At 47.8% G+C, this 26,618-nt stretch overlaps 1 protein-coding gene across 4 annotated transcripts in view; it reads left to right on the top strand.

Moving 5' to 3' along the window:
* ADCK1 (aarF domain containing kinase 1) overlaps positions 1–15,044 on the top strand; it is a 151,035-nt gene extending 135,991 nt beyond the window's left edge. For all 4 annotated transcript variants that reach the window (XM_038744017.1, XM_038744034.1, XM_038744025.1 and 1 more), the window contains 4 exons: positions 2,136–2,285; positions 3,305–3,502; positions 8,878–9,071; positions 14,073–15,044. In XM_038744017.1, coding sequence (XP_038599945.1) covers positions 2,136–2,285; positions 3,305–3,502; positions 8,878–9,071; positions 14,073–14,244 — 714 coding nt within the window. In that variant the 3' untranslated portion in view covers positions 14,245–15,044. The remainder of the gene's footprint in view (positions 1–2,135; positions 2,286–3,304; positions 3,503–8,877; positions 9,072–14,072) is intronic.
* Positions 15,045–26,618: the final 11,574 nt, after the last annotated feature.

The raw sequence follows: 26,618 nt of genomic DNA, 5'->3' as shown, positions 1-26,618 counted from the left end.
CGATTGAATGAATGAATGAATGAATGGAGCGGCCCGGGCCTTCCAGGAGTCATCAGTCAGGGGCAGGAGCGCTGCACGGTTTCCTCCCACTACAACACACAGCTCTGCCATTGCACCTGGTCTTGTCCCAGAGACCAAGAGAAGGAGCGTGGCCTAGGGAAAGCAGCACAGTCCTGGGAGTTGGAATACTTGGGCTCTAATCACAGCTCTGCCACTCATCTACTGTGTGACCTCGGGCAAGTCACTTCCCCTCTCTGTGCTTCTGCTTCCTCCTTACAAAGTGGGGATTCAATACACGTTCTCCCTTCTACCTAGACTGTGACCCTCATGTGGAGCAGGGACTATATCCGGCCTGATTACTATGTGTCTACCACACCACTTAGAACAATGCTGGACACATAGCAACACTTAACAAATACCTCAATTATTATTAACTATTATTATCATTCTCAGGCTCTTCTCCTTTTTACCGTAGGACAGACCTCTCAGATTCAAGCACTGTTTGAATCTTCAGGGCCTTAGGTTGCATGGAAGGACAGCGTGGCCCAGTGGAAGGAGCATGAGCCTGGGTTCTAATTCCAGCTCTGTCAATTGCTTGCTGTGTGACCTTGGATAAGTCACTTAACTTTCCATGCCTCACTTTCCTGATCTTCAAAATGGGGATTAAATCCTATTCCTCCCTAGTTAGTCTGTGAGCCCCATGTGGAACGGGGACTGAGTCCAACGTTCTAAACTCGTATCTCCCTTAGTGCTTAGAACAATGCTTGGCACATACCATGAAAAAAACAAAAAAAACCCCAAATATCATAACAAAACAATAAAACAAGGGACTTAGGGGACTGGGGACTGCCCTAAAGGAGATTCTCCATTTTTTTAAATGGTATTTGTTAAGCGCTTATTATATGGCAGGCAAAGACAAGCTAATCAGAGTGGACACAGTCCCTGCCCCACATGGGGCTCACAGTCTTAATCCCCATTTTGCAGGTGAGGGATCTGAGGCCCAAAGAAGTGAAGGGCCTTGCCCAGGGTCAAACAGCAGACAGATCCGGGATTAGAACCTAGATCCTTCCGACTCCCATTTCCCCTAAGCAGCGTCTTCACTTCCCCTTCAGTGAGCCTCTTGCTGCTCCATGGTTCGTAGAGACTATTTATAAGGCAAACCTATTATGTCTAGCTGACAGAGTGGACAGGGAGGAAGGGGAAGGTTGGGGACGAGTTTCACCTTTTCAGAGGAAAAGATCCCAGCTTCCAGGGTGCCGTGTATCTTATAATGGTGGCAGTCTGGCAGGACCGGAAGGAAGGGGAACATCCATTTCTGCAACCCACAGACTAGCTGCCCACTAGGTAGTTGGGGTTTTGTTTAGGGGCAGCGTTGCCTTGCTCCAGAGAAGCAGTTAGCTTTAATAAAAACAGAGCCGAGATAAGGAGGCGGTCACGGCCCGGGAGAAGCAACAGTGACAGGATGAATTAAATGGCTTCTACAGTGTCATTTAATCTGCACAGACATCATAAATCAGATTAGTGTGGGACCAGGAAGAGAGGGGCCTGGCGAGAGGGACAGAGATGGGGGAGAGAGGAACTGTGGGAGAGAGTGTCACCACCGGGTGTCCCAAAGGAGAATGCCCCAGCGGGGAATGCCCCAGGTAAGCCAGAGCCTTTAGGGGCTGATCTCCTCAGATCTGTGATTCCTGATTCCGTGGGTCGTTCTTTGAACAGTACAACCACCCACATTCTCGCTCGGACCCTGGCTGCAGGCCTGGACTCTGGAGGATGTTTCCCGGATCTGGCTATGAAAATGTTTGGGGATTTCCCATTCCTTCCCCCTTCTTGACCCAGACGTCCCTTGCTTCCCCCCCATGTCATCTCCAAATTTATTCCCCTGGATCACCCCAAAGGCCTGTGACGTTCCCTCAAAACCCTGGCCCTGAGATCTTGTCTCCTACTAGTCGGTTGCCCCAGATGTGCCCTCAGTCAATCAATCAGTGGTGTCTTTTGAGTTATTACTGTGTGAATAGAACTATAACAAGCGGGTGGGAGAGTACAATTGCACAGAGCTGCTGGACATGTTTCCTGCCCACAGCGACCACACAGTCTAGAGGATGAGTTTACGGTCTAGACCTTCCCTTCCCTTTCAGATCTCTCGCAATCTGGGGAAGATGTACAGTGAGATGATCTTTGTCAACGGCTTCGTGCACTGTGACCCGCATCCTGGCAATGTGCTAGTGAGGAAGCGCCCGGGCTCTGGGAAACCAGAGATCATCCTTCTGGACCATGGGCTCTACCAGGTACGTGAAAAACACTTCCCAGGTCCCCAACACCCCAGGAACGAGAGCAATCGATGGTATTTATTGAGTGCTTACTGTGGTGCAGAGCACTGTACTAAGTGCTTGGGAGAGTTCAACAGAACAGGGTGGGTACAGGCTTATAGTCTAGAGATGGTCTTCTCCAGGGAGGGAGACCTGGGTTTCCTTCTGGTTCCCATCCAGGTGCTCTATGACTCAGTCAATCAGTCAATCAGTCATATTTATTGAGCACTTACTGTGTGCAGAGCTCTGTACTAAGCGCTTGGTAGAGTATAATATAACAACAAACGGACTCATTCCCTGCCCACATCCAAGTTTGGCTGGCCCAGCCTCGGAAGGTACCCAGGATTAACCGGACCCAGGCTAGGACCAGCATAGAACCAGAAGGACCAGCTGGGGGTTCTCTGGCCTGACCCAGGCCTTACCTCTCTTTGTTGTTGAGGCTGCCTGGATTTCAGAAGTGAGAATTCTGTCCCCAGAGAAACTTCACCCTGGCCTCTCCTGAAGGCCCCAGGCTCCTATCTGACAGCTTCCTTCAGGGAAGCCGGGTCATTGATTAGCTCACTGGCAGCTCTAAGTTCAGGCAAAGACTGACTATGTAGTAGGTATCCAATGCAGTGCCAAATGCTAATAATAATAATAATAATAATACTGATGATGTTATTTGTTAAGCACTTACTATGTGCCAAGCACTGTTTTAAATGCTGGGGTAGATACAAGGTAATCAGGTTGGACACAGTCCCTGTCCCACATGGGGTTCACAGTCTTAAGCCCCATTTTACAGATGAGGTAACTGAGGCCCAGGGAAGTGAAGTGACTTGCCGAAGGTCACACAGCAGACAAGTAGCAGAGCTGGGATTAGGATCCATGTCCTCTGACTAACTGCTTATGGTGGCGTGGCCCAGGGATCCCGTGAGATTTTCTGCCTCTGGCCTCTCTGGCCTCTCTACTGCAGTTGGGGAAGTGGGTTTTGCTCTCCTTGCTCTGCGTTTCTTCTCCAGGTCTTGTCAGAGGAGTTTCGCCTAGACTACTGCCGCCTTTGGCAATCCCTGATCAAGGCAGACATGAAGGGGCTCCAGAAGTATAGCCGGAGGCTGGGGGCGGGGGATCTGTACCCTCTATTCGCCTGCGTGCTCACGGCACGTTCCTGGAACTCTGTCAACAAGGGCATTGGCCGGTCACCGGTCACGGCCAGTGAGGTAGGTGGCTCCCTCCTGCTCCTTTGCCCTCTTTCTCTCTCTCACTCAGTCAATTGTATTTATTGAGCTCTGACTGTGTGCAAAGCACTGTACTAAATGCCTAGGAGAGTACAATATAACAATAAACAGACACATTCCCTGCCCACAACAAGCTTACAATATAAAAAGGAAGACAGCCATTAATGTAAATACATAAATAAATTGCAGATATGTAGTCTTTCTCCCCTTTTATCCCCCTTTATAATGCTATTTGTTTAAGGCTGACTAAGTGTCAGGTGCTATACCAAGAACTGGGGTAGATACGAGCTAATCAGGCTGGACACAGTCCGTGTCCCATGTGGGGCTCAATCTTAATCCCCATTTTACAGTTGAGGAAACCGAGGCAGAGAAGTGAAGTGACTTACCCAGAGTCATACAGAAGAGAAATGGAGGAGCAGGGATTAAGATACAGATCCTTCTGACTCCCAGGCTCTATCCACTAGGCCATGTTGCTTCTCTCCTCCTTCTTCCTCTCTCCCTCCTTCCTCCCCTTTAGCTTCATCCAGCATGGTGGAGTGTACAGATACTGCAGAGGAGAGAGGGATGGGCAGGTTTGAGGGAGGAGGAGGATGAGTGAGAGACCCTACCCATTTTTCTCTGCTGGTGTCATCATGGGCCCAGAAGGTGGGGACATGGGGGAGCCTGTTTGCAGATGTGGAGTAAGAGTCAGAGCCCAACCACATAAGCTGAGAAATCAGGAGAGGAGGAAAGCTCCCCATAAGACCTGGCTCTCGAGTGTGGGGCACCAGAGCCTGGCTCCCAATTTGACCAAGGGTCCCCAGTGTGGCCAAGTGGATAAACTCCAGGCCTGGGAGTCAGAAGGACCTGGGTTCTAATTCTGGCTCTGCGACATGTTGACTCTGTGACCTTGGGTAAGTCACTTCACTTCTCTGTGCCTCAGTTACCTCATCTGTGAAATGGGGATAAAGATTGTGAGCCCGATGTGGGAGTGAAACTGTGTCCAACCTGTTTAGCTTGTATCTACCCCAGCTCTTAGTGTAGTGTCTGACTCACAGTAAGCACTTAACAGAATCCATAAAAAAGGGGGAACATTAACAGTTGCTCCAGCTGAGGAGAAAGAGGGAAAATGCCTCCCTGTTAGGTTCAGGAGGCTGTGGCACTACCTTCCTTCCCGTCTCACAAGCCCGCAACCTTGGTGTCGTCCTCGACTCCACTCTCTCATTCACCCCTCACATCCAATCCGTCACCAGAACCTGACGGTCTCACTTCCGCAACATCGCCAAGATCTGCCCTTTCTTCTTCATCCAAACTGCTACCCTGCTGGTTCAATCTCTCATCCTATCCCGACTGGATTACTGCATCAGCCTCCTCTCTGATTTCCCATCCTCCTGTCTCTCCCCACTTCAATCTATACATCATCATCATCATCATCAATCGTATTTATTGAGCGCTTACTGTGTGCAAAGCACTGTACTAAGCGCTTGGGAAGTACAAGTTGGTAACATATAGAGACAGTCCCTACCCAGCAGTGGGCTCACAGTCTAAAAGGGGGAGACAGAGAACAAAACCAAGCATACTAACAAAATAAAATAAATAGAATAGATATGTACAAGTAAAATAAATAAATAAATAAATAGAGTAATAAATATGTACAAACATATATACATATATACAGGTGCTGTGGGGAAGGGAAGGGGGTAAGATGGGGGGGATGGAGAGGGGGACGAGGGGGAGAGGAAGGAAAAGGCTCAGTCTGGGAAGGCCTCCGGGAGGAGGTGAGTTCTCAGTAGGGCCTTGAAGGGAGGAAGAGAGCTAGCTTGGCGGATGGGCAGAGGGAGGGCATTCCAGGCCCGGGGGATGACGTGGGCCGGGGGTCGATGGTGGGACAGGCGAGAACGAGGTACAGTGAGGAGATTAGCAGCAGAGGAGCAGAGGGTACAGGGTGGGCTGTAGAAGGAGAGAAGGGAGGTGAGGTAGGAGGGGGCGAGGTGATGAAGAGCCTTGAAGCCCAGGGTGAGGAGTTTCTGCCTGATGCGCAGATTGATTGGTAGCCACTGGAGATTTTTGAGGAGGGGAGTAATATGCTCAGAGCATTTCTGGACAAACATAATCCGGGCAACAGCATGAAGTATGGATTAAAGTGGGGAGAGACACGAGGATGGGAGATCAGAGAGAAGGCTGATGCAGTAGTCCAGATGGGATAGGATGAGAGTTTGAATGAGCAGGGTAGCGGTATGGATGGAGAGGAAAGGGCGGATCTTGGCAATGTATCACGCTGCTGCCCGGATCGTCTTTGTGCAGAAACGCTCTGGGCATGTTACTCCCCTCCTCAAAAATCTCCAGTGGCTACCAATCAACCTACACATCAGGCATAAACTCCTCACTCTCAGCTTCATGGCTCTCCATCACCTCGCCCCCTCCTACCTCACCTCCCTCCTCTCCTTCTACAGCCCAGCCCGCACCCTCTGCTACTCTGCCGCTAACCTCCTCACCGTGCCTCGTTCTTGCCTGTCCCGCCGTCGACCCCCGGCCCACGTCCTCCCCCTGGCCTGGAATGCCCTCCCTCCGCACATCCGCCAAGCTAGCTCTCTTCCTCCCTTCAAAGCCCTACTGAGAGCTCACCTCCCCCATGAGGCCTTCCTAGACTGAGCCCCCTCCTTTCTCTCCCCCTCCTCCCCCTCCTCATCCCCCCACCTTACCTCCTTCCCCTCCCCACAGCACCTGTATATATGTATAAATGTTTGTACATATTTATTACTCTATTTATTTATTTTACTTGTACATATTTATTCTATTTGAATTGATTGATTGATTGATTGATTATTTATTTTATTTTGTTAATACGTTTTGATTTTTGTTGTCTATCTCCCCTTTCTAGACTGTGAGCCCGCTGTTGGGTAGGGACTGTCTCTATATGTTGCCAACTTGTACTTCCTAAGCTCGTAGTGCATGCTCTGCACACAGTAAGTGCTCAATAAATGCTATTGAATGAATGAATGAATGAATGAATGGAGAGGAGTGTATGTGTTGGGGTCGTGCGGGGGCGGCGGGAGGTTGGGGGAGTCTCTCTTCAGGAAATCAGTGAGGCCAAGAGTCATGCTTTCCAAGCTACCCTAGGACCCAGGGAGAAGCAAGGGGCTCTGGGGTCTGCAACTTCCCTTTCCAGTTGATACATTTCCTGTAGGAAAGGTGTTGAGTCTACAGCTGGCTCATCTGAGCCTCCCAGTGTGGCGAGCGCTGCTGAACAAGAATCAGCGCAGAAGCAGTGCATCATGGCTTAGTGGAAAGAGCACAGGCTTTGGAGTCAGAGGTCATGGGTTCAAATCCTGGCTCCTCCACTTGTCAGCTATGTGACTTTGGGCAAGTCACTTAACTTCTCTGTGCCTCAATTCCCTCATCTGTAAAATGGGGATTAAGACTCTGAGGCCTACGTGGGACAACCTGATCACCTTGTAACCTCCTCAGCGCTTAGAATAGTGCTTTGCACACAGTAAGTGCTTAATAAATGCCATTATTATTATTATTATTATTGTTATAAGGAGGGTGGCTTAGTGGATAATGCACAGGCCTGGGAGTCAGAAGGACTTGTGTTCTTATCCTGTTTCTGCCACTTGTGCTGCTGTATGTCCTTGGACAAGTCACTTCAATGCGCTGTACCTCAGTTACCTCATCTATAAAATGAGGTTTAAGACTGTGAGCCTCATGTGGGGGATGGACTGTTTCCAACCTGATTTGCTTGTATCTACCCCAGCACTTAGTACAGTGTCTGGCACATGGTAAGCGCTTAACAAATGCTATATAAAATATCCTGGAAGAGAAGGAACAATATAATCAATCAGTCTATCTTTCTATGATATATATTAAGCACTTAACCCTGTGCAGAGAGTAAGTAGACATAATCACGTCCCTCAAGAAACTTACAGACTAGCAGGGGAGACAGACAGTAAGATATGTTGCCAACTTGTACTTTCCATGCGCTTAGTACAGTGCTCTGCATACAGTAAGCGCTCAATAAATACGATTGAATGAGTGAATGAATAAAGACAGGTAGGGGAAGCAATTGAATATGGAAATATGTACGTAAGTACTGTGGCCCATGTTCTTTTCACTAGACTACTTTTCTGAAAAAATCATCACCTTCAGGGTTTGTGCTCAGTGTTTCCAAGCCCAAAGCCTTCAAGGGGAAATCAGACTTCCTGAAGCCCTTTTGCGATCCCAAGGTCACTTAATAATAATAATAATGATGATGGCATTTATTAAGTGCTTCCTATGTGCAAAGCACTGTTCTAAGCACTGGGGAGGTTACAAGGTGAGCAGGTTGTCCCATGGGGGGCTCACAGTCTTAATCCCCATTTTACAGATGAGGTAACTGAGGCCCAGAGAAGTTAAGTGACTTGCCCAAAGTCACACAGCTGACAAATGGTGGAGTTGGGATTTGAACCCATGACCTCTGAATCCAAAGCCCGTGCTCTTTCCACTGAGCCATGCTGCTTCTCACTTGTTGAGAAGGTGTCACTGGGAACCCCATGAGGGACAACAACAGTGTCCAACCTGATTACCTTGTATCTACCCCAGCGCTTAGAACAGTGCCTGGTAAATAGTAAGTGCTTAACAAATACCATTTAAAAAGCAAACAAAGAAATAACTCCCCCCGGCCCCCCGAAAAAAAAAGCCCAGGGCAGAAAGTTCAGAAGCTGCAGCAGCATGTGGCCTTCATAAAATAGAGAAGGTTGGGAAGCCATGACGGCTGTTGGAGAAGTGGTCTGCGGCTGTGATTGGACTCTGACTCTTGAGAAGCCCGAATCTATGCTCCTCTGGCCACAGTGTCCTACTCCTTTTTTTTTTTTTCCTGAGCTTTGCATGTTTGTCCTTGACTTTTTTTTTTATAGTATTTGTTAAGCGCTTACTATATGTCAGACACTGTTCTAAGTGCTGGGGTAGATACAGGTCAATTAAGTTGGACTCAAGCCCTGTCCTGCCTAGGGTTCACAGTCTAAGTAGGAGGAAGAACAGGACAATCAATCAATCAATCAATCGTATTTACTGAGCGCTTACTGTGTGCAGAGCACTGTACTAAGTGCTTGGGAAGTACAAGTTGGCAAAATGTAGAGACGGTCCCTACCCAATATTGGGCTCACAGTGTAAAAGGGGGAGACAAGAGAACAAAACCGAACATACTAACAAAATAAAATGAATAGAATAGATATGTACAAGTAAAATAAATAAATAAATAGAGTAATAAATATGTACAAACATATATACATATATACAGGACAACTGAGGCACAGAGAAGTTGTGACTTACCAGCAGGCCACTGGTAGAGCCGGGACTGGAACCCAGGTCCTCTGACTCCTCTCTTGTTCTCCCCCGATCAGGATGTGGAGATCCGCAACAACGCGGCTGCCTACCTCCCGCAGATCAGCCAGCTCCTCAACAACATACCCCGCCAGATGCTGCTACTCCTCAAGACCAACGACCTCCTCCGAGGAATCGAGACGGCCCTGCACACCCGCGCCAGTGCTAGCTCCTTCCTCAACATGTCTCGCTGCTGTGTCCGGGCCCTGGCCACGTGAGTCCATGGGCTGTCCCGGCCCCGCTCCCTTCCTCTCCTCTCTGTCTCTGGGCCAACCTCACACTTTCATTCATTCATTCAATCGTGTTTATTGAGGGCTTACTGTGTGCAGAGCACTGGACTAAGCACTTGGGAAATACAAATCGGCAACATACAGAGACGGTCCCTACCCAACAACGGGCTCACAGTCTAGAAGGGGGAGACAGACAACAAAACAAAACATGTAGACAGGTGTCAAAATCGTCAGAACAAATAGAATTAAAGCTACATGCACATCATTAACAAAATAAATAGAATAGTAAATATGTACAAGTAAAATAAATAGAGTAATAAATCTGTACAAATATATACAAGTGCTGTGGGGAGGGGAAGGAGGTAGGGTGGGGGGGATGGGGAGAAGGAGAGGAAAAAGGGGGCTCAGTCTGGGAAGGCCTCCTGGAGGAGGTGAGCTCTCAGTAGGGCTTTGAAGGGAGGAAGAGAGCTAGAGGTTGTGTGGAGGGAGGGCATTCCAGGCCAGGGGGAGGACGTGGGCCGGGGGTCGATGGCAGGACAGGCGAGAACGAGGCACCGTGAGGTTAGCGGCAGAGGAGCAGAGGGTGAGGGCTGGACTGTGGGAGGAGAAAATGGAGGTGAGGTAGGAGGGGGCGAGGTGATGGGGAGCCTTGAAGCCGAGAGTGAGGAGTTTTTTCTTGATTCGTAGGTTGACAGGCAGCCATTGGAGATTTTTGAAGAGGGGAGTAACATGCCTAGAGCGTTTCTGCACAAAGATAATCTGGGAAGCAGAATGAAGTATGGACTGAAGTTGGGAGAGACAGGAGGATGGGAGATCAGAGAGATGAGGCTGATGCAGTAATCCAGTTGGGATAGGATGAGAGATTGAACCATTCATTCATTCATTCATTCATTCATTCAGTCGTATCCCTGCGCAAGGATGACACGCAAATTCGTGAAGTGTTCCATATTTTTAAATCTCCAGTGGCTACCAATCAATCTGCACATCAGGCAGAAACTCCTCACCCTGGGCTTCAAGGCTCTCCATCACCTCGCCCCCTCCTACCTCACCTCCCTTCTCTCCTTCTACAGCCCAGTCCGCACCCTCCGCTCCTCCACCGCTGATCTCCTCACCGTACCTCGCTCTCGCCTGTCCCGCCATCGACCCCCGGCCCACATCATCCCCCGGGCCTGGAATGCCCTCCCTCTGCCCATCCGCCAAGCTAGCTCTCTTCCTCCCTTCAAGGCCCTGCTGAGAGCTCACCTCCGCCAGGAGGCCTTCCCAGACTGAGCCCCTTCCTTCCTCTCCCCCTCGTCCCCCTCTCCACCCCCCCATCTTACCTCCTTCCCTTCCCCACAGCACCTGTATATATGTATATATGTTTGTACATATTTTTTACTCTATTTATTTATTTTATTTGTACATATCTATTCTATTTATTTTATTTTGTTAGTATGTTTGGTTTTGTTCTCTGTCTCCCCCTTTTAGACTGTGAGCCCACTGTTGGGTAGGGACTGTCTCTATGTGTTGCCAATTTGTACTTCCCAAGCGCTTAGTACAGTGCTCTGCACATAGTAAGCGCTCAATAAATACGATTGATGATGATGATGATGATTGAGTGCTTACTGTGTGCAGAGCACTGTACCAAGTGCTTGGGAAGTACAAGTTGGCAACATATAGAGACGGTCCCTACCCAACAACGGGCTCATAGTTTAGAAGGGGGAGACAGACAACAAAACAAAACATGTGGACAGGTGTCAAGTCATCAGAATAAATAGAAGTAAAGCTAGATGCACATCGTTAACAAAATAAATAGAATAGTAAATATTACAAGTAAAATAAATAGAGTAATAAATCTGTGCAAACATATATACAAGTGCAAGGTAATTGTTTGGGTGGAGAGGAAAGGGCAGATCTTGGCGATGCTGTGGAGTTGAGACTGGCAGGTTTTGGTGACGGATTGGATGTGTGGGGTGAACAAGAGAGCAGAGTCGAGGATGACACCAAGGTTGCGGGCTTTTGAGACAGGAAGGATGGTAGTGCTGTCTACAGTGACGGGAAAGTCAGGGAGAGGGCAGGGTTTGGGAGGGAAGATAAGGAGTTCAGTCTTGGACATATTGAGTTTTAGATGGCGGACAGACATCCAGATGGAGACGTCCTGAAGGCAGGAGGAGAGATGAGCCTGGAGGGAGGGAGAGTGAGCAGAGGCTGAGATGTAGATTTGGGTGTCATCAGCGTAGAGATGAAGCCATGGGAGCGAATTAGTTCATCGAGGGAGTGTAGATAGAGAACAGAAGGGGACCAAGAACTGACTCTTGAGGAACCCCTACAGTAAGGGGATGGGAGGGGGAGGAGGAGCCTGCAAAGGAGACTGAGAATGAACGGCCGGAGAGATAAGAGAAGAACCAGGAGAGGACGGAGTCTTTAAAACCAAGGTTGGATAGCGTGTTGAGGAGAAGGGGGTGATCCACGGTGTCGAAAGCAGCTGAGGATTAGGTGGTTCGGGGAATGCCTTTCGTCCAAGTCCCTGGGAACTCTCAACTTTGCACCTGTACTTCCACTGACCCTCTTGGCTCCACTCCTGCCTCAGTTCCTCTGAAGGGGTAAAACTGCATGGCCTAGTGGAGTCAGAAGGACCTGTATCCTAATCCTGGCTCTGCCACCTGTCTGCTGGGTGACCTTGAGCAACTCACTTCACTTCTCTGGGCCTCAGTTACCTCATCTGTATAATGGGGATGAAGATAAAATGAGGATGAAGACGGTGAGCCTCACGTTGGACAGGGACTACGTCCAACCTGATTAGCTTGTATCTACCCCAGTCCATAAAGTCTATAAAGTCACTATGAATGGGAAACGACTCGAAGGCATTTGATGATGATGAACCCAGCGCTTAGAACAGTGCTTGACACATAGAAAGCGCTTAACAAATACCATCATCACCAAAACAGGTTTCTAGGGGTGGACAGTTGGGCCTTGGTCTGCCAAGGTGATGACCTTGCTCAACTGAACTGCTCAACTACTTTAATTAATCAATCAATCAATGGTTTTGATTGAGTACTTATTATGTGCAGAACACTGTACTGAGTACCCATAACCCCACAACACTGATGTCCATATTTGTAATTTATTTTAATGCCTGTATTCCCTCTAGACTGCCAAGCTCTTTGTGAGCAGGGAAAGTGTCTGCCTACTATTACTTTGTGCTCTCCCAAGTGCTTAGTACAGTGCTGTGCACTCAGTAAGAGCTCAATAAATACCACTGAATGATTGATTGAAAGTACATTACAAAGGAGAAGGTATAGACGATCCCCGCTCACAGAAAGCTTACACACTAGAGAGGGCATAAGACATTAAAATAAAATAAAAATGGACGGATATGTCCATAAATGCCATGGAACTAGGGGAGGGGTAAATATCAAAGTACATAAGGGGAACAGACCCAGGTGCATCGATGATGCAGAAGGAAGGACTTAGTTGGGGAAGGCCTCTTGGAGAAATCTTGGTTCTTGCATTTGGGGATTAGATCTAGTTCAGGAACAGGGACATGGGTTGTTAGCCAAGACCCCACATGTCTCCTCCTCTTCCTGTTTCCCCACCTTCTTCTCCTTCTCTTCCTCTTCTTTTTCCTCTTCCTCTTTCTTCTCCTCCTCCTTCTCTTCCTCTTCTTTTTCCTCTTCCTCTTCCTTCTCCCCTCCTTCTCTTCCTCTTGTTTTTCCTCTTCCTCATCCTCCTCCCCAGATCAGAAACAGGGATCCGGCTCTTGCGAAAGACCCCATGAAAGTAGAGAACGGAATTCCACCAAGGACCGCATAGCCGTTAAGAGCCATTGCTTATATTTTAGAACTGGATGGAGGAAGAGGGCATCCTCACCTGACCTGGGAGAAGAGGAATTAGATCCCATTCATTTTTGAACCATTAACGACGAGGCTCTGGGGAACACACCTGCTACCTCACCCCAGAGAGGTGGAGCGGAGATAACAGTGCAACCACAGCTGATTCCGGTCCAAGCACCTTTCTTCCCTCTCCCGCCCTTGAGGTCCCTCTACGTGTCCCTAAGTCCAGGCGCCCCCACCATCGTGGGGCTGAGCGCTGGGGAGCAGGAGAGGAAGGAGTCACCTGGGGAGAGTCAGACCGACACCGGAAAGCTTGGGGTTGGTGGGGCGGGTGAATGGGGGCTGGAACCAGGGCTCCGACCTCTGAGGAGAGAGGGGGCAGGGGGTGGCAGCCCGAGCTCTCCAGTTGGTGAGCCCCCCCAGCCCCTGCCTCGGACCCAAGCAAACCAGGGCTCCTCTCCCCCTCCTTCATCCCTGCCTAACTTCTGAGAGAGCCCAAGCCCCCTGCTCTTCCCCCCTCACTGCAGACACCCCTCTCTGCCTGAATCGTGGGGGCAGTTGGCGCCTCCCACCCCACCTCCCATTGTGCCTTTGGCTGCTATCTTGGGTTCTGCCTGGCAGCGCAGCCAGTGCAGCTGAGGGCGATGGGCATTGCTACCCTCAACATCGGGCCACAAAAAGACAAAGCAGATCCCACATGATTACTGGAGTGAAATGAAGGCTCCCCTCATCATGTCAGATCATTCCACTCCAGAGAGAGTCAAGCAGCCCATTGCAAACCCTCAGAATGAGCACACAAAAGAAGAAGAATAGTAATTGTAGTATTTAAGTGCTTACTGTGTGCCAAGCACTGTACTAAGCACTGGGGTGGATACAAACTAATCATGTCCCACATGAGGCTCACAGACTAAGTAGGAGGGAGAACAGGTAATGAATCCCCATTTTGCAGATGAAGTAACTGAAATCTGGAGAAGTTGTGACTTGCCCAAGGTGACCCATCAGGTAAGTGGGCTCTTGAGAAGGTTGGGGAGTCTCTTGGACACTGATTGGTTGGCGAAGTGATGCCATGGCTGAAGGGAGCAATCCGAGGGCAGGACAGCAGGCTGTGATGCTACCCTCTTTTACTGGTCCAGACCACTTAGAGAAGAACTTTCTCCCTCTGTCTCTTGACAGGCATAAGAAGAATAAGACCCGCTCGTTCTTCAGAAGGAACCAAATTTCCCTCAGCGAGGCCCTGAGCCTGTGGCAGATCGACCTGCATGAACTCTTCCTGAAGGCCAAGGGATCTTGGCTGGGAAACTGCATCTTTGTTCTGCTGAGCTGGCTGTCCCCTGCTCCATTCTGAGCAGTGGGCACCTCCCTTGCCCCTTTGCGTGGCAGCCCCGGGCAGGTCCAGATCCCGTCTCAGCAGGTTCCGGTCCCTGGCACCCATGGCTTCTCCAGCAGCAGCCCCAGCATTCAGGCGGCCAGAGGGAGACGACCCTGGATTGTGACACTCCAGACCCCTGCCCTATCTATGGGTCGGCCACCATGCAGTGGATCATTGGTTTGTGAATCCCCAGACTCCTGCTTGTAATGCGCTCATCACAGTCAGAAAAGGCAGCTAGAGAAAGAACTAAGAAGGAGAGGGGAGTCTGACAGGGGCTTTCCTCTGAGCAGGATACCATGATGAGGGAGGAACACCTCTCTACCTTTCCCTGCTTCCTCTGGATTTGGGGCCCTGGAAGGAGACGCCGGGGAATTCCATCAAATCTTTAGATGCCAAACTGAGCCTCACCCTCTTGTTGTCCTTTGTCATATGAGGGGGCTTAGTATATTCCAGTGTTTCATTTACCAGACTTTCCTGCTGCTGCTGCAGCTTCCACAACCACTTTGATGCCAGCAATGGAGACAGGATAAGCTCAGTTGTGACCATCGGGCTTTTGACCTGCCATTTGGAGGAAAACCCAGGGGATGGGGCAGGGTGAAGCATGAAGAAAGGAGAGGGTTCCTTTCCTTTCCCTCCTTCATCAGAGTTGCACTTGCTTTGAAGAGTAGCTCTGCACTTTGTAAGACACTCCAAGATGGCTACTGGTCCCAGGGATGTTCACGGAGTCTGTGATGTCCTGTGTCCATAAAACACCTCAATAAATCTTCCTCTCCATTGCTGAGTGGCTCATCTTCATCAGTGCCTCCAGTCGTTCCGTTCCCTGCCTGAGCCCTCACAAGACACCAAATGATCAGTCAGTGGTAGTCGTTGAGTATCTGCTCGGTGCAGAGCACTTTGTTAAGCGCTTGGAAGAGTACAGTATCATTAGTCAGCCACGATCCCTCCATTCAAGGAGTTTACAGTCTCACGGGGGAAAGTCAGAGATAAATTACCCATGAGGGAAGCTACAGGGTACAAGGATAAATAGGTAAGTGCTTTCAGTAAGTCAGTCATATTTATTGAGCACTTGCTGTGTGCAGAGCACTGTAGTAAGCACTTGGGAGAGTACAATATAACAGCAAACAGACACATTCCCTGCCCACAATGAACTTACAGTTTAGAGGGGAAGACAGACATTAATGCAAGTAAATAAATTACAGCAATGTACGTAAGTGCTGTGGGGCTGGGGGGGGCGGGGATGAATAAAGGGAGCAAGTCAAGGCTACACAGAAGAGAGTTGAAGAAGGGGAAAAGAGCTTAGTCAGGGAAGGCCTCTTGGAGGAGATGTGCCTTCAATAAGGCTTTGAAGTGGGGCAGAGTAATTGTTGGATTTGGGAAGGGAGGGGGTTCCAGGGCAGAGGCAGGATGTGGGTGAGAGGTGGGTGGTGAGATAGATGAAAATGAGGCACAATGAGGTTAGCAATTAGAGGAGTGAAGTGGGCAGGCTGGGCGGTAGTAAGAGAGTAGCAAGGTGAGGTAGGAGGGGACAAAGCCAAAGGTGTGGAGTTTCTGTTTGATGTAGAGGTGGATAGGTGACTACTGGAGGTTCAGTGAGTGGGAGGAGATGGGGTGAGTTCCCAAGTATTTAGATGATCAGGTACCGTGGAGGATTAGGGTGTGGAGATGGAAGATTAATCCAAAAAGACCTCCAGAAGGAGATGAGATTTTAGTTTGGCTTTGCTATTATTATTATTATTATTATTATTAATGGCATTTATTAAGCACTTACTATGTGCAAAGCACTGTTCTAAGCGCTGGGGAGGTTACAAGGTGATCAGGTTGTCCCATGGGGGGGCTCACAGTCTTATTCCCCATTTTACAGATGAGGGAACTGAGGCACAGAGAAGTTAAGTGACTTGCCCAAAGTCACACAGCTCACAATTGGCAGATCCAGGATTCGAACCCATAACCATGAAAGTGGGGAGAGCCGCGATTTGCTGGTTAAGAAGCGGGAGGGAGTCCCAGGCAGGAGGGAGGATGTGAGAAAGGGGTCAACGGCGAGAGCCGAGATTGAGGCACCATGGCTGGGTTGGCATTAGAGGAGGGCTGCGTTTTATAAGTATGGTGAAGGGGATGGTGGCAGAATGGTGATTTCTGAACATTGATGGGAGAGACAGGCCTATGACTGTGCCCAGCTGTGAAGGATGGGCAGGGCTTCACCATTCCAAAAGCAAATGAATGTAGCTCAGTCCAAGGAGGTGGCCCTAGACAGACTTCACCCAAGGATTTTAGCTTCCATTCCCCACACTTTCTCTCCACTATGTCTTTGCGGGGTGGCAGGATGGCTTGGACTGTTGATAGCCTCTGAACTGAACTCTGGAGAAACCAAAGAAGAGGAAAAGCATTTCCTAACCCTCCAGGGCCATTGATATTGCTTCCATTCACCCTAGAAACAGGTTTAATAAATCCCTGAATAAGTGCTGGACTCAAATCCTCCCCTGACTTTATTGGGTAATTTTCAAAGACCAGGAACTTGTGCTCCCAAACCTTTAAACTTCCTGAAAAGATCATTTCAGAACCTGTTATTAATAATAGGAGCAATTACAGTCCTTTCTATTTGATAATGTCCTTACAGGCATTGATATTTGTTATTAGCATATAGATTCCCTTTCTGCTCTAGATAATTATTTCCCATTTTCCCCTCTCCATTTAGCGATGTGATTGCTGATCTCCCGCAAGAATCAGAAGCATGCGAATGGGCCAATATGCGGCCATATTCGAGTGAAAAAAGTCACCCGAGTGTTGGTCTGGGTTGTCTTACCTGGTCCACAGCTTGTAACTGAGCTGGAGATCGAAGAATTTTGTATTTTAGACACAGTTTTCAGAGTAAATTAAATAGTTAAAAGTTCTGGTGTTGGTAGTAGTAGGAGTAGGAGTAGTATTTATTTATCACTACCTGGGTACAGAGTACTGTACTAAACTCCAGGAGAACGTAACCAGGTGGGAATTAGTCTCTCAGAGGACTCACAACCTAAGAGTAGAAATGAGGAGAAGGAACTGGAGACAGGCACACGAGGAATGAGGAAACAATTAAACACATACCAAATCAGTAAGATACTATGGCTAGAGGAAAAGAATATCAGGCTCCCAGTAACAGAGTCCAAATCATACCCATTGCCACTACTATCACTTCAGCAGCCACCAATCTTCCTGAGGTTTTTGGTGGGTTGGGGGAATCTGGGGAAGCCAGGAGTGAGATGCAGTTTGACATGAAGTGGACTAGTGAGATTGCAAAATGACCTATTCCCCAGGACCGGGTCAAGAATGGCATTTGCAGAAGTTTCTCTGAGATCTTTATCTTGCAAACAGGGTCATAATGTTTTGTTTTTTTTCCCCAGGGAATAGTAATAATAATTGTGGTTTTTGTAAAGTGCTTACTTGGTGTTAAGTGCTGTACTAATCATTAAGATAGATACAAGATAATAAGTGCAGGCATAGTCCCTCTCCCACACAGGGCTTACTGTCTATGGAGGAGGGAGAACAGGTAGTGAACCCCCATTTTTACAGATGAGGAAACTGAAGCCAAGAGAGGTCAAGTGACTTGCCCAAGGTCACACAGCAGACAAGCGGTACAGTTAGAATTGAACCCAGGTCCTCTGTCTCCCAGACTTGTGCTCATTCCACTGGGCCATGTTTTCTTGCAGCTGCCATCACCGGAACTTGACCTCTATAAAGAAGCAGTGTGGCTCAGTGGAAAGAGCACGGGCTTTGGAGTCAGAGGTCACAGGTTCAAATCCCAGCTCCGCCAAGTGTCAGCTGTGTGACTTTGGGCAAGTCACTTAACTTCTCTATGCCTCAGTTACCTCATCTGTAAAATGAGGATTAAGACTGTGAAGCCCCCCGTGGGACAACCTGATCACCTTGTAACCTCCCCAGCACTTAGAACAGTGCTTTGCACATAGTAAGTGCTTAATAAATGCCATCATCATTATTATTATTACTGTTATTATAAAATCCAGCCACTTTTCCCCTGGAACAATGATTTGATCTCAGGAAAGTGTCAGAAGTCTAGAAGTTCAGGTTTTTAAAAATCCTCAACCATCATATATTCCTCAGTTATTATTACTATTATCATATTTATTAAGTGCTTACTATGTGTCGGGCACTGTTCTAAGTTCCAGGGTGAATATCAGTTAGGTTGGACAGAGTCCCTTTCCCACATGGGGCTCACAGTCTATGTAGGAGGGAGTATTTAATCCCCATTTTACACTTGGGGAAACAGAGAAGTGAAGTGACTTGCCCAAGGTCACCCAGCAAGCAATTGGTAGAGCTGGGATTAGAACCTAGCTCCTCTGATGCCCAGGCCTGTGATCTTTCTTCTAGGCCTGCTTCTGTTAATTTAGCTTGGCTGAAAAATGTGGCTCACCAGTCCAGGAGCAGGAAATTCTCTGGTAGACCATATGCCATGTGTGGCATAGGGACTGTGTCCAACCTCATTATCTTGTATCTACTCCAGAGCTCAGCACAGTGCCTGGCACATAGTAAGCACTTAGCAAATACCATAATTATTATTATTATTATATCTGCTGGACCATCCCTGGAAAACCCAATGTTAATCACCTTGCCATGACTACCTGTTGCCCAGGTAAGCCTTAAACAGTTTTTTTCTTTATTAGTTACACCAGCCCCTGCCTTCAATCATGCATTCGTTCATTCAATCATATTTATTGAGCACTTACTGTATGTGGAGCACTGTACTAAGCACTTGGGGGAGTACCCATTCCTGCAGCTCTTCCCAGGTCCCACCCACCTGGCTCCCCTGAACCACCCCACAGCTGTCCTGTTACCTTGAAGCCATGTGGGACAGGGATTGGGGCCAACTTGATTAATTTAATAATAATAATGATAATGATGGCATTTGTTAAGTGCTTACTATGTGTGAAGCACTGTTCTAATCAATGAAGCACTGTTCTAAGCACTTGTATCCACCCCAGTGCCGAGTATAGTGCCTGGCACATAGTAAGCCTTTAACAAATAGCACATTAAAAAAAATTCCTGACCCATGTCTTCGTCATTGTCCCCCCAACTCCAAACATGTGCTTCCTTTGGAACAAAATTCCTCCTTGTCTGCCCCAGGCCACCCATCTAGCTGGTTCCCTTGCAGCCAACACTGGCCAGGATCTCCTGACCTGGGGAGGGCTCTGCTTTTGTCATTTCCCCTATCCTGCCCCAGTTCTACCTTATCTCCCCCTTCCCTGTAACTTTGGGGGTCCCTGGGGTGTGGACTGCAAGGGAACAGCACCCAGCCAGGTCGTGATTTCAAAACAAGTAAAAGGGAGCAAAGAGTTTCATGGACATGGACTGGCAGGACTAGTTATGACAGGGCGGGGGTGCTACTGGGAAATCAGTGTGTTGAATAATAAATAAAAAATAATGATGGCATTTGTTGAGCACTTACTATGTGCGAAGCACTGTTCTAAGCACAGGGGGTGATACAAGGTGATCAGGTTGCCCCATGTGGGGCTCACAGTCTTCATCCCCATTTTACAGATGAGGTAACTGAAGCTCAGAGAAGTTAAGTGACTTGCCCAAAGTCACTTAAGTGAGGGGCCTCGAGGTAGCCCCAGTGATAAAAGCATTAAGGGCAGTGGGGCAAGGGAGAATTGGAGGAGAGTGGATGTAAGGCGAGAGGCCAGCCCAAATAAAGGGATAAAAGGGCTTTATTTGGGGACCAAAGAGCAGGTTTCCATTATTTTTGCCAGCCATCTCCAGCAAGGATGCTTCTGTCTCTCCCTAGCAGGGTTGGCTTCCCCCTTTGCCAGCCTCTTCAGAGGCCGGCTTCCTCAGCAGGGAGAGAAGAGGAACTCGGCCTCCTCGACCTATTCAGGTTTTCTCTTAGCCCCTCCGCCACCCACAGAGAATGCTGGACTCCCCCTCAAGTCACTGCTCCGGAGACCCCCGAATTGCCAGCCTTGCTTGCCTCAAGCATTGTTTTCCTAGTCCCGGTTTTACCGAACCAGCCACTTATCCCCATTTATGATGCTGCTGATAATAATATTAATAATGACAATAATAATTGTATTTGTTCAGCACTTACTATGTGCCAAACACTGTGTTAAGTGTGGGATAAATGCAAGACAACCGGATCAAAAATAGTCTCCAAACCAAACAAGGGGCTTGCAGTCTAAGAGGGAGGGAGAAGAGTCATTTAATCCCCATTCTGCAGAAGAGGAAACTGAGGCACAGAAAAGTCAAGTGACTTGCCCAAGGCAAGTCAAGCAGGCAAGTGGTGAGGCTGGCACCACTACCCAGCCCCAACTCTTGACTCCGGGTCCTGTGCCCTTTCCAATGGGCCAATCAATCAGCCAATCGTATTTATTGAGCATTTACTGTGTGCAGAGCATTGTACTAAGTGCTTGGGAGAGTTCAACACAACATAGTTGGTAGACGTTCTCTGCCCACAATGACCTTACAGTCTAGTGAGGGAAACACACTTGAATATAAATGAATAAATGTAATGGATATGTTCGGAAGTGTTCTGGGGCTGAAAGGAGGGATGAATAAAGGATGCAAATCCAAGTGCAAGGGTGACTCAGAAGGGCGTGGGAGAAGAGGTAATGAGGAGCTAATCGGGGGCTGAGTGAGGCCACACTCAATAGGCTCAACTTAATGGTGGTAGGGCAAACAGGAATCCTTTTAGGTAAGGGAGCTCTGAAAAACGCCAGTAAAGAGGACGAGATTCAGTGGACTCAAGGAAAATTGAAGGGAGAAATGCTCTTTTTATCCTCCTAATACTAATTATGGTACACTATACTAAGTCCTGAGGTAGAGACAATACAATCAGGTCGGACATAGTGCCTGTCCGATGTGCGGCTCACAATCGAAGTAGAGGAGGGGGTAGGATTTCATCCCCATTTTACAGATGAGGAAACTGAGACTCAGGAAAGTCAAGCGACCTGACCAAGGTCACATAGGTTAGTGATGGAGTCAGGATTAGAACCCAGGTCCTCTGACTCACAGGCCAGTGCTCTTTCCACTAGGCCCCACTGCTTCCACTCTGTGCTTCTCCCCGGAGAGTAACCTAGAGATGATTATTATGATTCTGCCCCTGTCCGTGGTGAAGGGAATTATCTTCAGCTGATTTACCACAATGTTGTGATGTCCGAACCAATAATAACTTCGTTGACATTCCAAACATGAAGCAAAATCTATTTGGAAATCAGCACGAAGGCTGGCTGGGTTCCATGGTTTGCTTTTTATTAATTTTCCAACGTGGGGGAAAACAGCACTTGTAGAAGTAAATACTAAATAACGGTGTGGCTGCTACATTGATTTACACGTGTATGACGTTGCGGGGACTTGATTTACTCGGCTTCTCCCTTCCACTCTTGTCCTTTGTTTACTGGTTTCATTCTTCTACCGTGTGAGAAGAGAACTCCAGTGATTGCATCACCTTGCCCTCCCTCAAGGTCACTGTGCCCTTGGCTCTTTTTGCCATCAATCTGTGGGTTCAAAACAGCTTTGATTTCCTTTGTGTCTCCTCTTTAGGGGAGAGATCTTTCCTGTCTTAGTCAGGAGTGGATTGTGACTATTTAGGTTTCCGGGTCCATGAGAAAGGAAGGAAGGAATGAGAAGGAAAGGAGAAGAGAGAAGGAGAAGCAGCGTGGCTTAATGGAAAGAGCATGGGCTTGGGAGTCAGAGGATGTGGGTTCTAATCCCGGCTCCTCCACTTGTCTGCTGTGTGACCTTGAGCGAACCACTTAACTTCTCTGTGATTCAGTTCCCTCATCTGTAAAATGGGGACTAAGACTGTGTGCCCCACATGGGACAACCTGATGACCTTCTATTCATTCATTCAATCGTATTTATTGAGCACTTACTGTGTGCAGAGCACTGTACTAAGCACTTGGGAAGTACAAGTTGGCAACATACAGAGACGGTCCCTACCCAACAGTGGGCTCACAGTCTAAAAGGGAGAGACAGACAACAAAACAAAACAAGTAGACAGGTGTCAGTACCATCAGAACAAATAGAATTATAGCTATATACACATCATTAATAAAATAAATACAGTAATAAATATGTACAAATATACACAAGTGCTGTGGGGAGGGAAGGGGATAGGGCAGAGGGAGGGAGGGAAGCGATGGGGAGGGGGAGGAGGAGGAGAGGAAAAAGGGGGGCTCAGTCTGGGAAGGCCTCCTGGAGGAGGTGAGCTCCTAGTAGGGCTTTGAAGGGAGGAAGAGAGCTAGTTTGAAGGAAAGAAAGAAAAACACACTAATTTCCATTTCTTCTGATATGAATCATGCCTGCTTACCCAGCTCAGAGGAAAAGGCCAGAAAGGGAGGAAGCAATGTGGGCCAGTGGAAAGAACACAGGCTACAGCATCAGAGAACCTGAGTTCTAATTCTGGCTCTGCCACCTGCCAGCTGAGTGACCCTGGGAAAGTCACTTCTCTGTACCCGCCCTACCTCCTTCCCCTCCCCGCAGCACCTGTATATATGCTTGCACATATTTATTACTCTATTTATTTTATTTGTACATATTTACTATTCTATTTATGTTGTTAATGATGTGCATTTAGCTTTAATTCTATTTGTTCTGACGACTTGACACCTGTCCACATGTTTTGTTTTGTTGTTTGACTCCCCCTTCAAGACTGTGAGCCCATTGTTGGGTAGGGGCCGTCTCTATATGTTGCCAACTTGTACTTCCCAAGCGCTTAGTACAGTGCTCTGCACACAGTAAGCACTCAATAAATACAATTGAATGAATAAATGAATGAATGTACCTCAAGTTCCTCCCACTTGGACTCTAAACACCCATGTGGGACAAGGGCTGTCTCTGACGCGATTAGTTTGTATGTACCTCAGTGCTTGTGACATAGTAAGCACTTAACAAATCCCACAATTATTATTCCTCTGCTGTTACCGGTTGCTCTGAAATGAAACCCAGTGAATCTGCTGAAATGCACAGCTCAACTGCCCAGGACTCTGTTAGAATCAAGCTTAGGAGGACATTGAGAAGCATCATGGCTTAGTGGAAAGAGCACGGGCTTGTGAGTCAGAGGTCATGGGTTCTAATCCCGGCTCTGCCACTTGTCAGCTGTGACTCTGGGCAAGTCACTTCACTTTTCTCTGTCTCAGTTAACCTCATCTGTAAAATGGGGATCAAGACTGTGACTGTGGGACCACCTAATAACCTTGTATCTATCCCAGCACTTAGAACAGTGCTTGACACATAGTAAGTGCTTAACAAATACCAACATTATTATTATTATTGAGAAGAGAAAGGGAGAGGGAGAGAGAGCGGGAGTAAAAGAGAGAAGCACAAATTTACCTACTTTGTCTTACTAGCCCAAGTATTAATTACCTGCTCCTTTGTCTTTTTTCCTCACAGAGGAGGATGACTAACATTCATTCTTGTTGCAGACAAAAGCAGAGAGCTCATCTTCCAGCTGGGTTTAGTTCCCTTTAGGTCTTTCCAGAGTCCTCTCTTTGTGGATTTGATCAGTTCTGAGTTGTTATTAGGTCAGCTGCTTCACTCTAGGTGATGGAAGCCACAGAGGTTCAAAGGACCTGGGACAAGAAGTGATGGAACCCAGCTGACCAAGACTGCTATATATCATCTCCATAACTTGGCCACTTACAGGGATAGGAGACCTTGATCATCATGGTAAAAATGGTATTTACCAAGCACTCTCAGTGTGCCAAGCACTGTACTAAATTCTAGGGTTGTGACAAGTAATCTAGTCAGGCACAGTCCCTGTCTGACATGGAGCTCATAGTCTTAATAGGATTTAATCCCCATTTTACAGATGAGGAAACTGAGCAAGAGGGGACTCAAATGACTTGCCCAAGCTTACACACAGTAGGGAATTGGCAGAGCCTGGGATTAGAACCCAAGTCCTCTGATTCTCAGGCCCATGCTCTGTGCATTAGGTCACGCTGCTTCTCATGGACCAGAATCCCACACTGTACCTTAAGAGAAGAAGGGGACATTCAGGGGTGTGGGATGGTCCATGCTGGGTTACTGGGGCCTTAGGTGGTAGATTTGGTCTCTCTGTTTTCTATTTGTGAATCATCCTCTCAGATTTGGTCTACACAGCAGGCCAAGCACATTCGATCAGTAATGTTTTCTGAACTCTTACTGGGTGCAGTAAATTAATGTAATAGACACATTCCCTGCCCACAACGAGTTTACAGTCTAGAGGGGGAGGCAGACATTAATGTAAAGAAATAATTTCTAGATAGGTCCGTTGGTGCTGTTGGGCATTACCAAGATACCAGTCTCCTGGAGGGTTGGTGAGCTGTTTAGGCCGGGCTCCCACACTTTCTCATCCCAGAGCCCTGGCAAGATCTGAGAGTTTCCAGTTGAGGTTGAAAGGACTCAAAATGGTGGCCCTGGTCTATTTTTTCTCTTTGAAGCCTGTCCCCTCCCAGGCCTCATCCTCCCTCAAATTGTTACTCCTTCTCCATCTCTGTGCTCGAAATGAAAAGTTGGCTCTTCTGACTGGGGGGACTTTCCGGGAGCACTTACTGTGTGCAGATCACTGAACTAAGCACTTGGGAGAGTACACTATAACAATAAACAGACACACTACCTACCTGTAAGCTCCTTATGGGAGCTTCCAATTCAATCAACGGTATTTTTTGAGCCCTTACTTTGTGCATAGTAGTGTAATAAGTGATTGAGAGATTATTCCTTTGAATTGTACTCTCCCAATCACTTAGTTTAATGCTCTGCACACGGTAAGTGTTCAGTAAGTACCATTGATAAATTGATTGATAGGGGGTGAGGAAAGGGGTATACTTCTCTCCTTCCCTCTATCCTCCCCATCCTGCTCACCCGGTTCAAAACTTAGCTTGAAACAATTACTCACTAGAGAGGAGACACTTCCTTCTTCTCCCCTGATCCTGAGATTGTCAGCACCTTGCAGTCAGGGGACGTGTCTACGTACTCTATTGTATTGTATTCCCCCCAAGCACTTAGTACAGAGCTTTGCACATGGCAAGTGCTCAAAAAATACCATTGATTGATTGAATAGTCTGCTCAATGGAAAGAGCCTGGGCCTGGGAGTCAGAGGTCGTGGGTTCTAATCCCGGCTCTGCCACTCATCTGCTAAGTGACCTTTGGCAAGCCACTTCACTTCTCTGTGCCTCAGTTACCTCATCTGTAAAATGGGGATTAAGACTGTGAGCCCCACGTGGGACAACCTGATTATCTTGTATCTACCCCAGTGCTTAAAGGGCACATAGTAAGCGCTTAACAAATGCCATAATTATTATTATAAACTGTGGAGCAAGAGACAGGGGTATCACCAATGGGGGCAGTATAGTAGTAGCTGGGGTTTCCCACAGGACCCAAGAATTCAGCTAGTCTGAAGTTCTGCTTAGGTGAAAGGGCTTGGACTTAATGATCTAAATCAACCAATCAATGGTATACATTGAGCACTTACTGTGTGCAGAGCACTGTACTAAGCGCTTGGGAGAGTACAATATAATCAATCAATCAATCATATTTATTGAGCGCTTACTGTGCGCAGAGCACTGTACTAAGCACTTGGGAAGTACAAGTTGGCAACATATAGAGACAGTCCCTACCCAACAGTGGGCTCACAATCTCAAAGGGGGAGAATATAACAGAGTTGATAGGCACATTCCTGGAGATCTTTACCACCTCTGTGGTTGTTTCCAGCCCAGACCAGGACTACTGCCCAGAGAAGTGAGCCATGACTTCTCACTCCGTCCTGGGCCACAGGGCTACCATTTGCAGTGAAGCAATTTGCAAGAAAATTGCATCGGGCATAGGGGAAAATGAGCTGTGGGAAAATCACAATCATGTCCTATCACACAGGGTCAAGCCTTGGTGGCCTTATAGCTTTTAGTGCTGGCAAAAAGTGAGTTCCAGGAACAAGGAAAACCAGCTCTAACTTTATTGCCTTTTAAAACAGGACACTTTCTCCTCTGCTTGGAATTGGGAATAAACTAGATCATCTCTCAGAGTTCCTTCCAACCCTAGGCTTAGATTTAGGCCTGTCACCCCAGCTAGACTGTCAGCTCTTCGTGGGAGGGGATCGTGTCTACCAACTGTATTGTACTCTCCCAAAAGCTTAGTACAGTACTCTGCATTCAGTAAGCGCTCAATAAATTCCATTGATCGATTGGTGGAAACTCCCATTGAAATTGACGGACGAGCTTGGGGCCTGTCATTTCTGGTGAGACTTCAACATCACACCTGTTCTGCGCGAAGGAGTTGATTAGAGCAATGGCAATTTGCTTAGCACTACCCACATTTTCTTGGCTATACTGGCTGGGTTCCTCCTGGTGCCACGAGTGCGGAGGTGGACAGGGACATGGTAACTACACAGA

The sequence above is a fragment of the Tachyglossus aculeatus genome, chromosome 1 (assembly GCF_015852505.1).
Source record: "Tachyglossus aculeatus isolate mTacAcu1 chromosome 1, mTacAcu1.pri, whole genome shotgun sequence".
NCBI lineage: Eukaryota > Metazoa > Chordata > Mammalia > Monotremata > Tachyglossidae > Tachyglossus > Tachyglossus aculeatus.
This window is presented reverse-complemented; position numbering and strand designations above follow the sequence as displayed.